Source organism: Cyanistes caeruleus, chromosome 6 (genome assembly GCF_971803275.1).
Source record: "Cyanistes caeruleus chromosome 6, bCyaCae1.hap1.1, whole genome shotgun sequence".
Taxonomy (NCBI): Eukaryota; Metazoa; Chordata; class Aves; order Passeriformes; family Paridae; genus Cyanistes; species Cyanistes caeruleus.
In genome coordinates this window covers 63,156,696-63,171,282 of record NC_141706.1, presented here as the reverse complement: position 1 = coordinate 63,171,282, position 14,587 = coordinate 63,156,696, and the positions used below count along the sequence as shown (strand labels likewise).

At 40.4% G+C, this 14,587-nt stretch overlaps 1 protein-coding gene across 3 annotated transcripts in view; it reads left to right on the top strand.

The window, feature by feature from the left end:
* The window catches only part of SLC38A6 (solute carrier family 38 member 6), a 37,412-nt gene extending 24,769 nt beyond the window's left edge, over positions 1-12,643 (top strand). For 2 of the 3 annotated variants that reach the window (XM_023927372.2, XM_086895558.1), the window contains exons 9-16: positions 2,127-2,192; positions 2,388-2,441; positions 3,741-3,820; positions 4,499-4,599; positions 6,620-6,744; positions 7,625-7,769; positions 7,889-7,983; positions 9,069-12,643. In XM_023927372.2, coding sequence (XP_023783140.2) covers positions 2,127-2,192; positions 2,388-2,441; positions 3,741-3,820; positions 4,499-4,599; positions 6,620-6,744; positions 7,625-7,769; positions 7,889-7,983; positions 9,069-9,149 — 747 coding nt within the window. In that variant the 3' untranslated portion in view covers positions 9,150-12,643. The remainder of the gene's footprint in view (positions 1-2,126; positions 2,193-2,387; positions 2,442-3,740; positions 3,821-4,498; positions 4,600-6,619; positions 6,745-7,624; positions 7,770-7,888; positions 7,984-9,068) is intronic. The other variant, XM_086895557.1, reaches the window with a different exon arrangement.
* Positions 12,644-14,587: the final 1,944 nt, after the last annotated feature.

The following is a 14,587-nucleotide window of genomic DNA, read 5'->3' as shown; positions in this document are numbered from 1 at the left end:
CAATGAGATGAGCTGATCTAGGAGAAAAACAAGTGTGTGTAACTATTAATTCAAAGCCTGATTCTCTGAGGTCCTGAGCACTTTTGTTGCTCAGTTGAATATTTCCCTGACTTGAATACTCAGGGAAAAGAAATTTTTTTGTTATTACCTCCTCTCTTGCTCTATTGAATATTGGTGAAGCGTAAAGACAGGCTTGTATTTTTTCTGTGTGTGTGGAGACAGCATTATTGGTAGCTTGTTCAGCAGAGGTGTTAATGATTGCTGATGGTGTTTATCTAAATCTCTTGTTTATGTTCCCAGAACAAAACATGTTGCAGATTGGGAACCTGCCATATGCAATGAATGATGTTTTGCACAGACAGCTCCTTTGCTGAGTGCTGTCAGTACTGCTGGAATAAAGGCATTCTTCTTTTCCCTCTGCAGGATAACAAAAATCACTGAGAACACTTTATCTTTACCAGTGTTTTTGGTGTGGGCTTAAAATACCCTTTCTCCACTATAATCTCTCTTGATTTTTAAGTTCTTTTCACTTAAAACCAATCGTTTGTTACACTCAAAAGAATGTTTAAATTAAATAGGCTTAAAGTTCTAGAGGAGGGTTGTGATGCCTGTACAACTGCTCAGCTCACTGGGCTGTGCTGCCAGCTTAAAAATCCTTTCCTGTTGGGGAAACTCATTAGATTTCAACCCAAATACATTTCAATAATTAAACAGGTGGGAAAATATAAATACAGATCTTTTAAATGCACCTAGTACATTTTATTTTGTCTTCTTTTATTTCCACTTCAGTCTGCTCTTAATCTGTTTTACATTTATTTTAGAAAAATGTTCTCCAGCCTTTTAGGTTTGGCTTGTCTGCTCCTCCCTCTGCAATGTTTATATATATCTTTGCTCTTTAGCTCACAGGAAAACTTCCCCTCACCACTGCCAGGCACATTTTACTTTCCCCAACCTTGCCCTCCAGCTCCATGTCCCTTTGCAGTGCCTATTCCAGCTTTAGACTGGAGTGGGGGGGTTCCCACAAAGCTGACTACACTGGAGCCTTCAAAGCCTTCCTCTGTCTGGGTGCCTTTAAATACAACCCAGGCCCAAATAATATTTTCGTGTTTGGTGTTTGCAGGCTGCTGCTGAGCAGGCTCACACCTAGTTCCATACCTAGAGTGAGCTGCTCTTGTGCAGTTTAAAATGTGTTACTGCCACGGTGCACTCAGCCTGCCCTGTACCCACAGTTTTCTTTCCCCACATTTTGGCCAGAGGTAACATTTGTTTGCCTCTCCTGGCACTGGTGACAAGAGGGAGCATCTAATCCTCTGGGAAACACCACTTGGCAGCATGCAAAGCACAGCTCTCTGAGCCAGGAGAAGAGCTCCCTTGCATGTTATTCTTCTCGTGAATCTGAGTCTTTAATTAAGTTTTTAATTATTTGCTCTAGGCTTCCAAAGAATTATAACCTCTAAAGCCAGGCAACTACAATAGGAAATTAATTAGGGTGAGGAGAGCAATGCAACTATCATTTTAAACTGGGCTCCTGAAAAAGGAGGTAACATTTCTTAGTTTAATTTCCCTTTGATTTTCAGCCCTGTTACTTGGCAGTCCCTAAAGCAGCAGGGTGTAGCTGAAGGCCCAATGACATTCTGGGACAATAATTGCATTTATTGTTTTTCCTTTGCTTTCTAGTCCAAACCATATGTTTCTGCCTTTTAAGATTAGCCCTAGGCTCTGCTCTATCTCTGTTGAGGGCTTGTGCGCTCCGGGCGCGAGCCTGGGATCGCTAACGCAGCAGCAATTCCGGCCGGGAGGCCCTTGGTGTGGAGCCCAGGGAGAGTGGCTGGGGAGTGCTGGTTGTATTTCAGCTCATGTCAGAGCCCATTGCAGTGCCCCACCTCCAGATCCTTGGGCCATAAGGCTGCCAGCTGTGCAGGGTGAGCAGCTGGGTGGAATGGCACTGACAGGCTTTTCTGTCCAGTCTCCTTCTGGTGGCCTGTCTGCCAGGCAGGCCTGGTAATTTACTGGGGGTGTAGCTCCCTGCTGTGTGTTCCAACAGGCTGATACTTCAACTATGTGTATCTAAATTGAAAACTGATTTTTAGGATATCATTCATACATGAAATATGCTGTCTCTGCAGGTTATGATTAAAAAATGGTCGATCCCTTGTCCTCTACCTCTGAGTAGTGACGTAGAGACTTTACAGGTAAAGTGCATGCTGGTTTGAAGTTCTAATTTTACTAGTAAACTGTAATGCTTTATTTACATTAACACTTTCAGAATGGCTTGCAATTTAAATTCCTTCTTTTATTAATCATCACAATCTGAAAAGTTTCATGTCTGTGGTTTGGGCTTATTCTTTCATTATGCCTTTTTTCTTTTTTTCATTTATGTTTTGCAGGTTTCCAATTCTACTGGGGATTGTAAAGCAAAGCTCTTTCATCTTTCAAAAGAGGTAATCTCTATTAACAATACACAAACTTAAAGGGGGGTGGTGGTTTTTAAAAAATTGGGGTTTAAACCTTACCTAGGGTAAGCTGTCCCTGTGTAAAACTCGTTATGGGCTGCTGAAATATTTTCTGTACCTGCTGCCAAGTGTTATCCAGTCTCACTTTTTTTTTTTTTTTTTGTATGAGAGCTGACTGTCCAAGTTAGCATTTATGAAAATATTTTGGAAATATGACCAAAGAAGAAAGTATAACAGATGGAGCAGTGGTCAGCCTCATCATGCAATCAGATCAAGCCAACTTCATGTGCCCTCAGCAGGAAGTTGGTGCTACTTGGCTGTGTGCTCTTAGTTCCTTGCAGGGCAGAGCAGTGACACTGCCTGGACCTAACCTTAGTTTTCCCTTACCTGAAGTGGATTCTTCAGGCCTGATGCAATCTTGTGCATCTCTTGGGTGCCAGCTCTGGTATTTGTTAGTTAATGTGATGTTTAAGTCATGTAACCACCCATTAAGACTTGTGGAAGAGGAGATGCCATGTAGAATCCTGGTCTCTGTGGGGTGAAGAGGAAAGAAAAAGGTAAATCTGGGATAGCCCTGTAGTGAGATTTAGGATGGATGTGGCAGCATTTGTCTGAAAAAACAAAAGTCCATCCTACTTCCCCCAAGATTTCAGCACAAAAGTGTTTGCAGTAGTTCAGCTTATTCTACTTGGCAATTACAGTAAGCTGTACTAGATGACTCATCGCTTTTATTACAGATTTTTAGAATAATACACCACTAATCGTGTGGCTGCATCTTTAATTACATAACTGTCTTAAAATTTAAGATGCCAAAGCATGTTATATTTTCTGTTTTATCCAAATTTTTCTGAAGGAGTAATGCAATAGTGAGGTCAGGGTAAAGGAATCAGTACTTTGACAAATAGCCATGGATATTAGAATTTGGAAAACTTCTTAGAGAATTTCACAAATGATACATTGGCTCTGGGACACATCCTGCTCTTTCTACATAAGTACTTGGCTTCAGTATAGTCAAAAAAGAATCTTCCAGTTTTTGGCTTATAGGCAGCATGACTTCTCCTGATGATGAAACTGAGCTATGTCCACTTGAACTTACTTGACTTGAAAAGGTTGAATTTTTGTGAACTGATTCAGAGACACAGTTTCTGCCTTGTGAAGATTTATCTCAAAGTATTCATCTGGAAATATTTCCACTGACTTCCAACACTTGAACTGAATTCTGAGTTCATACAGATATTTTTCCAACCAGTAATAACAGCAAGCAACTTACAAGATGTTTTCTTTCAGAGTGCTTATGCAATACCAACTATGGCCTTCTCTTTCCTGTGCCATACCTCAGTCTTGCCAATCTATTGTGAGCTCCAAAGGTAATGTATGAACACATGCAATATTAAAATATAATTATAACCATTCTTTGCAATACTTTCCCCAAATTTATCCAGAGTAATTTTTGATTTTTAAGTCAGTGCCATAAAACATTGCAGAATGAGGAGCTTTCATGGTTTTGGAAAATGTAGTTTTAGTCTGTACTGGCTTTTTCTCTCTTAGAGGGGAGAAAAGTAGCAAATGCGGTTCCATCATCAATGTCAGGATATTGTCCTGCCCTGGACAATTGGAGAAAAAAAAAAAGGTAATTTGCTAAGGTACTTTAATAGTCAGTTTTTATGGCAGTAACTTAATCTGCATTTGGCCATATCTGATCCAGTGAGGGTTTTTGACAGATTCTGTTCCTGGCTCTGAATAGGCATCATCCTGTGTAAATCCCAATTTTCTTTTAAAAGAAACACTGGGATGTCTGAATTCCATACATGATGGCAACAGTGTTAAATTGTCTGCTTGAAAAGTATCCTTTTAATTACCAGATTAAAAATACTTTTAAACCCCTTAAATATCAGTGAGAGCACAGACATCAGCAAATGCTCAGTGGCCTTAAATTAGGCCAGTACTTCCTTATTAAAGGCAAGGTGCTATATAGATTGTGCTGTGTTTAATCATCCTCAATACAGATAAAACAACACTGATTTCCTTTTCTTTTTCCATTTTAGTCCATCCAAAAGGAGAATGCAGAATGTAACTGTCACAGGAATTGGTCTGAGTTTCCTAATTTACTTCATGTCTGCTCTCTTTGGGTACCTGACATTTTATGGTAAGAGTATTCTTCAAATATTCCTTAGAGCAAAGGTTAATGATAAATGGTTAATGTCTTCTTCTTGGGATGCTTCAGGCATTAGTACACTTGAACCCTCAGATTTTAAAAAATCAAAAGGATAGGCTTTGAACTGGGTTTTCCAGCACATGCAGATCCTGAACCAGAAATGTGTCTCTTTGATACATGAACTGAAGCAAGAAGTGCACATTCCTTAGAAATGTTGATATTTGGTGAAGTAGCTGTACCTTTTTGTTACCAGTCAGAAGAGTGGGTGGGGTATCACACTTGGCCTACCAAATTCTACAGGCATTTTCATTTGCCGTAGAGTTTAGGTGACAGCGTGCTGCAGTACCAATTTAATTACTCTACATTTGCACTTGGAAATACTTCTGGGTACAGATTTTTAGTAGAGTTTAAACATAGATGACTTCTTCTGTCTGGCATTCTTGTACTTCCCAAGTGCACAGAAAGATTTCAGACCCCTTATCTACACAGTGGCCTTTTTTAAAGGTCCATCACAGCCCTGGCAGAGGTAGGTGAGTGTTTGTTTCATACAGCAATGATAACACAACTGGTTTATTGAATTTCCTCTACTTGCTGATTCTGTTGTAGTTTCATACCAGTGCTGTCACATAAATGCATCGCAGTCATCCATGAGGATCCTTCTGATATCTTCTGGAAACTCATTATTATGAGATGATCACATGCTAATCTTCATTGATTGGAATGAATAAAAATTCTTACAGGAGACTGTAAGGCAGCAAGATGAAAGTTCTGATTAGGATTTTCTCTCCTTTCAAGTGTTTTATAATTCTTGATTGTGAGGATGAGATGGTGGCTGACAAAACACCATGAATATTGGCTTTCAGCATCTAATAGTTCCAGATTTTTAGGGACTTCTGTACCTTTTACCCCCAAGTGTAAGCATGTCTGAAAATATTCCCTAGATATCCAGAAACCTTAGAAAAATTATATGGGGGGAGGTGGTCTCAAAGGCCCTAATAGTCTACTGGCCACTATTGCTGTTTCCTGACTGTCTCCATGAGGTTTGTTGGAGAACATAAATTTAAGTGCAGCTCAGAGAGGTTCAGTAGGCAGTGCAGGGTAATCATCTGTCCAGATGAAATCTTAATAAGAAGGGGGAGGGAAAAAAAGAGGAAAGAAAAATAGTCCTGGAAGCCATCCCAGTTCCTGTTACCTTTACTGCCATGATTTCTTTGGGACCAGACCCTGTCTTGACTGAGGCCTTTCAGTTTGTTTCACTGGGAATGCTTTTGGTTTTCTGCAGGCTTGATTTCTTTTAGTAACCCCAAGACTCAGGAGCCTGAAATGCTGGAATCAAGAGTGGGTGTCTCTGTAAGAGAATTGTTTTGTTTGTTTGGTTTGGTTTTTTTCCCCTTGGAAGCTGCTTCTCCTTTTCACTTTTTGGTTGTCTTGTTTAATTAACTTACTTCTTTAAACAGAGAAAGTCTGTTCCCTGTTCCTAAAACACCAGTCTGAGAAAATGTAAAACATTTTATTTTAAATTGGAAACAAAAGAAGAGTTTCCTCTTTGAAATGAGGCATGTTTCATCTCTCTGTGGTTCACATGGTTTCTTCTGTTTTCTGTGAATTTGAAACTTCACAGGGTGACCAGACTTTGAAAATTTCAGTCCATTCTGAAGTCCAAAAAAACAGAGTTAAGATTAAAAAAAAATAAATAAAAAAAAAATCAGGGTAGCAGACCACTCTCAGTGCTCTGAGTTTTGCTGTTAAATTTCCTCTTTTATTTATGCTGTTTCCTTCATGTTTGTGTCTTTTCTTTAGGCATCTTTTGCTTCAGCAGAGGCTCTGCCTGGTCTTGCCTCCTGAAGTTTCTCATTTCCCTGAAGATTTTGCATCCTAGTATATCAGTAATGCCAGAGTGTATCTGTGTCCCCCAAGCAGATGGATCCATTTGAATCTCACCTTAATATTCTTTGCTAATTACCTTTGCTTTGCAGTGATTAAGAAAGCAATCAATTTGTCTTGTTTTCAGACAGAGTGGACTCTGAGCTGCTACAAGGTTACTCCAGGTACCTGCCCCATGATACCATCATCATGACTGTGAGAGCAGCCATTCTGTTTGCTGTGCTCCTGACAGTCCCTCTAATCCATTTCCCAGTGAGTATTCCTGAGAGCTCTGGAGCTGGCAGTGAGCACTGGTCACTAATGTTTTGCAGACTGCAATTCTTGAGTCACATCTAGTTTTGTGTATCTTATTCACTTGTCAAGTGATTGATCAAAGACCACATATTTGCATATGTTCCATGAAAGCTCCAAAATAACAACTAACCACTAAGCTAATTTGTGCTCTTGAGACAGATTTCAGATTAAAACTAGCCCACAGCATTGTTTTTAATTTAGAGAATTCAGAACTTCCAAAGTTTATTTAGTTTGATTTTTTTTTTTCTCTTAAATTGAGTTTTGCTGACTTGGTTTTTCCTTTCTACATGCACGCACCCACACACAAACACACTTATACTTGAAACTCAATTTAGTTGTAAATTAAAAACACATACAGACCTATTTCACAAAAAAAAAAACCCAAAACCCTAGTTTGGCTTATCAATACTGTGGTAGAATTGAAATTCATTCATTTAGGACCAAAAATTGTGCAGGCAAAACTCTGTGCATAGGAGCACTGTATAGATTATGTATCTGTTGGCAACATGCTGACATTTGCTACCAGGCATTTTCAAAGAAACAAAGCACTATCCCCCAGGCCTTCTTTTGTCTCTCCAAAAAAGGAAAGGACCAGTAATTTCTTAAAACTAATGGCCATGTGATAAATCTTGCTTTAATACAGTAATAAATTACATTCTACACTACAGAAAGACAAAATATTAAACTATTACTAAGCTTCTGGCATTCTGATTTTTAAAAGGCTCTTTCACATCTGGAATGATGTAATTCTTAAGGTTATGAAATTGAGATAAGATCAAAAAATATGTGTGTGTCTGTATGTATTTACCCACACAATGTTTGTCTTTGTATTGTGTAGGCAAGGAAAGCTGTGTTGATGGTATTTTTCTCTCATATTCCTGGGTCGTGGATTTGCCATATCCTTGTCACCTTAACACTGAATGCAGTTGTTGTTCTGTTTGCAATGTACGTGCCAGACATTAAAAATGTATTTGGAGTGGTTGGTAAGTTCTTGTGGTGGTTGGTTTTCTTGTTTTTTATTTTAACTTCAAGAAATTCATATATGATTCAGCAATGTATTTCAGTATTCTCTAAACAAAATCTTACTTTCTGGTTTTTAAAGGTTCAACCACATCAACATGTCTGCTTTTTGTATATCCTGGACTATTTTATCTTAAACTTAACAGAGAGGACTTTATATCACCACAGAAACTTGGGGTATGTTTTCTGTTTTTTCATTTGCACTAATAATATTTAAACAGGCTCATTTTGAATGCATTTTAATACACAGTGGAGCACACAATGCGAGGGGCAGAGCTCTTGTTTTCATTGCAGCTCACAAAATCTCTGAGCATTTTCTTTCATCCTTCCTGGTAGCTCTGGTCTTTCTGAAACTCCTTCTTCACCAGAGGTTTTTGGCAGGCAGTGTGTCCAAGTACTGGACCATTGATCTGAGTATGTGCTTTTCTCTATAGTTTTCAGATGTTGACTTTTAATCCAGTTTCTGCTCAGTTTTTTCCTGTTTTGTGCTTGTTTTCTATAAAAGACTTTGTAAATTTTTTTTTCTTTCTTTCTTTTTTTTTTTTTCCTCTTCCTTTTTGCATTTTTTTCCTCCTCTTTGTGATTTTTCTTTTGTTGTAGTAGGTTAAGATCTGGGTTGGAGTTTGTGCAGGAGCCTGCTTTTTGCACTGCAACTAAATGTCTTCATTTTAACCATTGCTCAGTGGAGCAGCTTCATGGCAGCAGCCAAAATGCTGACAAGCTGTTTATGCATAGTATTTTTGCCATTCTTATGATTCATGGGGCTGCTCCTGTATTGACAAAACAGGGAATCTGAAAGAAAATCTAATAATGATGCTCTCTGACTGTCTAAAGTCATGACTAGTTCCAGCAGATTTGGGGGCTTTTTATAAATCAGCAAGCTGCAGTTCTTGAACTGCAGTTTTGTTATCATCTGACTATTCAAAAATGTAAGAAATCCATTGTAATTTTAATTGTATTTTGAGTAAAATAGGAATAAGTTTCTCAATTTGTTTAGAGTTGTAAAGGGCAAATTATTTTTTGTGCAGCTGGATAGTGTGAGCAGGGAAACCAGACTGTTCCAGGCGCTTCCAGTGAAACTCCCAGGCTTGGTTTCGTTTCCCACTAAGCAGATACTTTGTGTTTGAAGACTGAGTAATTTGAAACATTACAGATAATTTTAAGATACTATTTATACCTGTTCTTTTGCACTCTCATAAGCCTTGGACATGTAAAATGCTTCTTTCAGCAAAACATTAATTTTTCCTTTTCTTTCTTCACAGGCATGTGCCTTGGTTATTTTTGGCATTTGTCTTGGCCTTCTCAGTTTGGTTCTAATAATTTTCAATTGGGTTGCTCAATAACAGCTATTGGCACTGTCTGAACTGAGCTTCAGGAGGACAGCAAGAACCAGGGAGGTGCCAACACTGCTGCAATGAGTGCTGGGCATCCTAAAGGAACACTGACCAAAGCAGCCAATGGAAGAAGTAATGCTCTTTTCAGCTCCATTACTGATGGTCCTTCTTTGAGTCACTCTCTTCAGTTACTGGACAATTCTTCTTTGCCATTCTAAAATATGACTTTTTGATGATGTAAAAATGACAGATAAAAAGGTCTTGAGAATACCTGCAATGCAAAAATGGTTTAGGGTACATGGTGAACAAAGCAGAAACTTGAAATAACTTGTCCTTTCAAGACAGCAAGGTGAATAGACATTACATCAGTCTTTTTCTGCATAATGTGACATATACACATAAGATAATGCACATTGTCCTAATCCTTGAAAGACTGCTGTTGTTTAATTTCCAAAATTTCAGCCAGTTCACATTAAGAACTTGTTGATTCCAAGTGTTTACCCTAATTTATCCTAAGATGGATCCAGAGACCAACTGCCTTAGCTCAGTTTAATGGGCATGTCATGATAATACTTGTTAATTGTTTTTTAAAATACAGTTTTTCTATATCAGCACACTTGACTCATCCTGATGTAATTTTCAAATTAACAAGCTTTGCCCATCAAGCATAATAGCTTTTAGTAGCATTTCATTTTGGTGTTTTCATTTTGCAGTTAATAATAATAAATTTTTCAGTTTATATCTGCTTTTGAGTAGTACTCAAAGCACCTCAGTATTCCTCCAAGTGATTACTCTCTTTTTCTCTCTTCCCATTTTTACAAATGTTTCAGGTTTCAACTAAAGTGGTTCTATATTTTATGTTCTTTCTGTGTCAGAGAAGATTTGGTCTTAGAAGATGAAAATCTGCATCAGTTGAAAACAAGGGGAAAATTTATTTTTATGGAACCCTAATTTTATCTCAGATGTCTATGAACTTCCATGTAGTCTTTTATGATTCCTTTTTTTTTAACCCCCTGAATGAGAATGCAATTTTCAACACCAACAGGGCTTTTTTTGAGATGGTCTTTCCCACAAGAAAAGTTCCTTATTTTAGTAGATTGAAAGCAGTGGCTGAGATCAAGGTGAGGTTTTTAGCATTTGCTTCTATCAGGTGGGATCTGATGGCCCTAAAGTGGCCTTATCTCTTCAGAGATTTCATGCCCTAAGGAAGCAAAGGCCGATACAAACACATGTGGTGAAACCAGGGAACTAACTCAGAAACTTGGTAGAAAATGATCCCTGGAAAAGACTGCAGTCATTTTTATAATAAAGTTTCTAGCAGAGGTTTCTTGACTTCATGTAAGCCATGTGATAGTTCAGCAGCACCAGAAGCACCACATCCACTCCTGGCTAGGAGTTCCCAGCCCCTCCTGTGGCACTGGCAGTGGCTCCTGTCAGCAGCTCCTGTCAGCATGGTTGCTCTGCAGAAAACCAATGTGACCACAAGATGTAATGTTATCTGCCTAAAAAGTGAACTTGCCTTTATTTTTCCAGTTTAAGCTCCTGCTAACCAGGTGTAGGTGCCTTCCTGCCTGTGGCTGCTCTCTGATAGCTGAGTCCCAGACTTCGTTACATTGCAAGGATTCAGATGCTCATGGAATCTCTGGCACTGCTGTAGAAATAAATATATATATTGTGAAAGTGTACCTTGAGTCAGCACTGACAGCTGCACATCAGGAAGTGATTTTCTGCCTGATTGAACCAAAACTTCTTTGTAAAACGGGAGACCTTACACTGATGAGAATTAACTCAGGGATTTTTGTCAGACACTAGAATTTAGGGAGTGTATTTATTAGAAATTTTATGGAAATTGTTTCTCATTTATTATGTGGTCTTGTAACATACTGTTGAGTAGTACTGGCAGGTCATTACTGCAGTCACTTTTATTTTAAACTCTAACCAATAATGTTTAAGTCTGAATACTTAGATTATCTGTGAGGGAACAGAAAGTTGGCAAAGCTTTGCTAAGCTTTTGCTCTTCCCTCCTTTCCCTGGAAAAGCTGAGTCTTACTGTGCACTGTAATGCTCTGTTGCCCTCAGGCTGTTTGGTTTGTGTGCATCATCTTGAAAATGTGACTGCAAAAATACCTGAAATACAGTGTTAATTTTACAGTGGATTCCTGTGGTGCTACAGAAATCACTACAGTATTGTTTTTAATCCTTGGGTATTATCCTAACTAGCCTGGCTATAGACTGACTCTCCTGATAGGTGGACTTTGGAATGATGAATTCCAGTGTATGAAGTAAATACTTGATGAGGATGAATGGAAGCAATTCACAGCTCTGCTGAGCTCTATTATTACATTTTGGCTGTGGTGCAGAAAGGAGAGCACAGGGGTTTACAGAATGCCTGTTACCTTTCATCTGAAAAAGAACTAGAAAAGCTGCTAGTTCAGAGTTTCTGTAGTTCATAACTTAAAAAATGGAGGGAGGAAGAGAGGGGCAGAAAAAGAATTTGTGTTCCCAAATTTAGAAGGTATGAATGTTGTCCACAATGAAAAACCAGAATAATTTATCCTTCTCATCTCCCATGGCTGTGCTGCACATTGTGTCTCTCAAGGGTTTTTCTTCAATTGTGCACTTCCATGAAGTTTTTGAGCAGAAGAGGCCTCCAGTCTGAAACAGTTCATTTAAATGCTGACAAATATTTTCTTCATTATTCTTGCATATAGATATTTTTTCTTCCAAATTTTCAGATTTATGAATTTCAGTGATTCTACTTTATTGCCTGTCATCAGCATTTTCCAGCCTTCTTCACTGAAGACTTGACAGGAATGGATGAAGGGACCCACAGCATTTCTGAACTCACTTGGAAAGGTTCCCTTTCCCCAGCTGAGCAGGAAGAACAATGTGAGAGATGAAAATTAATTGGTGTACTTTGATTTATTTTCTCTTTTTCTCCTATTTCCATTCCTTGTCCATTTGGAGGCTGCTCAAATTTCAGCTGGACTGGTAAGCTGGGTGTGAAGAGTGGTTTTTGCAACCAGCCTGGCAGGAAGGAGACTGCCAAACAACAGTGCTCAAAACTAGGATTATTGTAGAACTCCTTTCCTAGTTAGATTTAATTTAACACTTTACCTGAAATCATTGTTTTCCAGTTGATTTTGATGTTGAGACTGTTCATTGTAGCTGCTCTCCATACAAAGAAGCCTTTGGACATGTTTACTCTAACTGCCAGTGGGAGAGAATTTTCAGTATTATAAAAGTGCTGTGTAATTTCTGCTGTTTGTGGTGGTGGTGGTCTTGGTATTTGTGTGTTTCAGCAGTGTTCACTCAGCCATGCTTCATGTGGAAATGGAATCCCCAAAAGAAATTAATAATGCTCTGGATGAAAAAATTGCCCAGCTCATGTCAAATTTGTACAACAGATTTTCTGAGTTCTTTTTGCCTCAGGATCATTGTGGAACAGCCAGGGCATGTTCCAAAAAATGACCAGCAAGAAATAAAGAACAGTTTACACTCTACATGGTTGTGTGTGATCCCCACTCTGTTGTGCAGGTGATGTTCTGCAGCACATCCTGAAATGTTCCCAGCTGCCCCTCCTGGGCCAGGGCCTGGGTCTGCTCCCAGTGATGGATTTTACTCTTTGGACTGTGCTCTCCAAAACACTAGGATGCAAAAAAAAAAGAGAAATGCAGTTATTGTCCTCTCAGGAATTGGGTCATGGACAGCAGACCTGCCTGCTTCTTCTGCACTGATCTGGTCCCCCCTGTGAACAGGAACCAGCAGAGTTTATCTCAGAGGCTGTGCCTGCACAGCTCTGTGCCAGCACTGCCTCTGGGATGTGGGGAGAGGGTGGGCAGCTGGCCTGGCAGTGCATAATGGGGTGAGAAACTGCTCGTGGAGACCCTTTGGGAAGGGCCTTCTTGTTCAGCAAGGTGAGGGTCAGTCATGGGGTGCAGGCCATTTCCTTAGGGGCAGCAGCAGAGGAGCAGTGGCTGGCCAGGAGGGGCTCTGAAGCGTGGATGTGCTTTGTGGCTGTAAGTCACCGTGCTCTCCAATAGCTGTGTCCTGTGAGTGCAGCTCCAAGCACTTTGCAAGGCCCAAGGCAGTCCTGACTATAAGCAAACATGGAAAAAAACGCTCATTATTGTGCTGCTGGCTTGATTCCAGAGCTGTAGGAATACTCACACACCTGGACATGAATATCAGCAACTACTTAATGCTGCTAGCCCCAAGTGGAACTGGCACCAAAGAGCACAAATCCCAGCATTTTCACTGCAGTGCAGAATTCTGTCCTGTGCTGCTCTGGCTGTTTTGCTGCTGAGCGTGTCCTGTCCATGCTCAGCCTTTCTCCTGCCCCCAGCATCCCTGCTCGCACTCAGGGCAGCCGCACGACGCCAGGCAGCAGCTTCCGGCACCTGGTTTGAATTTAGAGCTCGTTTGCACATGATGTCACACTTTCATTGTCAGCCCAGCCAAGGTCAGGACAGTTCATTTTGGGAAGGTTTGCACTGAGCCTTTACATTGCTGCCATTAATGCCTTCCCCACCTGATTTACGTTTCAGATTTCAGGCATGATTTCATCGAAGTCACCAGGTATCTGCAGTGAACGGGGAGGTTGGTGCGGTGCCTGATCAGCCCGGGGTGCAGGACTAGTGTTCTGGAGACAGGGTGGAAATTCCTGCTCTGTGCATCGTGTAGCAGATCCCAGATGTGGCCAAGGAGAGTTAAAGAGCCTTGGAGGCTCGGGGCGGTTGTTCCAGTCTGTTGTCTTTCAGGAGCCCATCTCACCACTCCACAGACCAAACTGGGACAGGGTTCCTGGGAGCCCCTTCTCTCCTCCCTCCCAGGTAGCTCCATTTGATAGTGGGATTTACATGCAGGGATGGAGAAAATATTTGGGATGTGGTTGTAACAGCACAGAACCTGTCTGCTTCTGGAGCTGAGGGCCTTGAAAATCTCAGGCCTTTTTCTCACCTCTGGTCAAGCTTGGCTGATTCACTGTGCTTTGGGCTGAATAGTGGGGCTTTAGTGTAGCATTTCCCCAGCTGGGTTTGCGCAGCTCATGGCTCCTGTAGGAAGGGGTTAAAGAGCTTCTGATTTACAACTTCCTGCAGGTCTGCCACTGGGATGGCTCGTGGGACTCACTTTTAATGTTTTGCTCCCCATTTTGATGAACTTCATCCTTGTTAAAGGGAAAGATGAGTGAACATGTGGGGTTTATTCACTTCTCAGTTCACACCATGACAATCCACTTCTCTTTCTCCAAGTATAATAATCAATATTTGATCCTTTGGACCAAAGCAGTGAGGCAGAATCAGCTGCCTGATGGTACAGAGCCTGGGCAGAAGTTGTGCCAAGGGGATCCCTGCCAACCCATGTGTGCATGGCACTGGGGCAAACTTCTGGAATAACACCAACCTCCTCCTTTTGGTGCATTTCAATTGCTGCTCATTGTCTGGCCA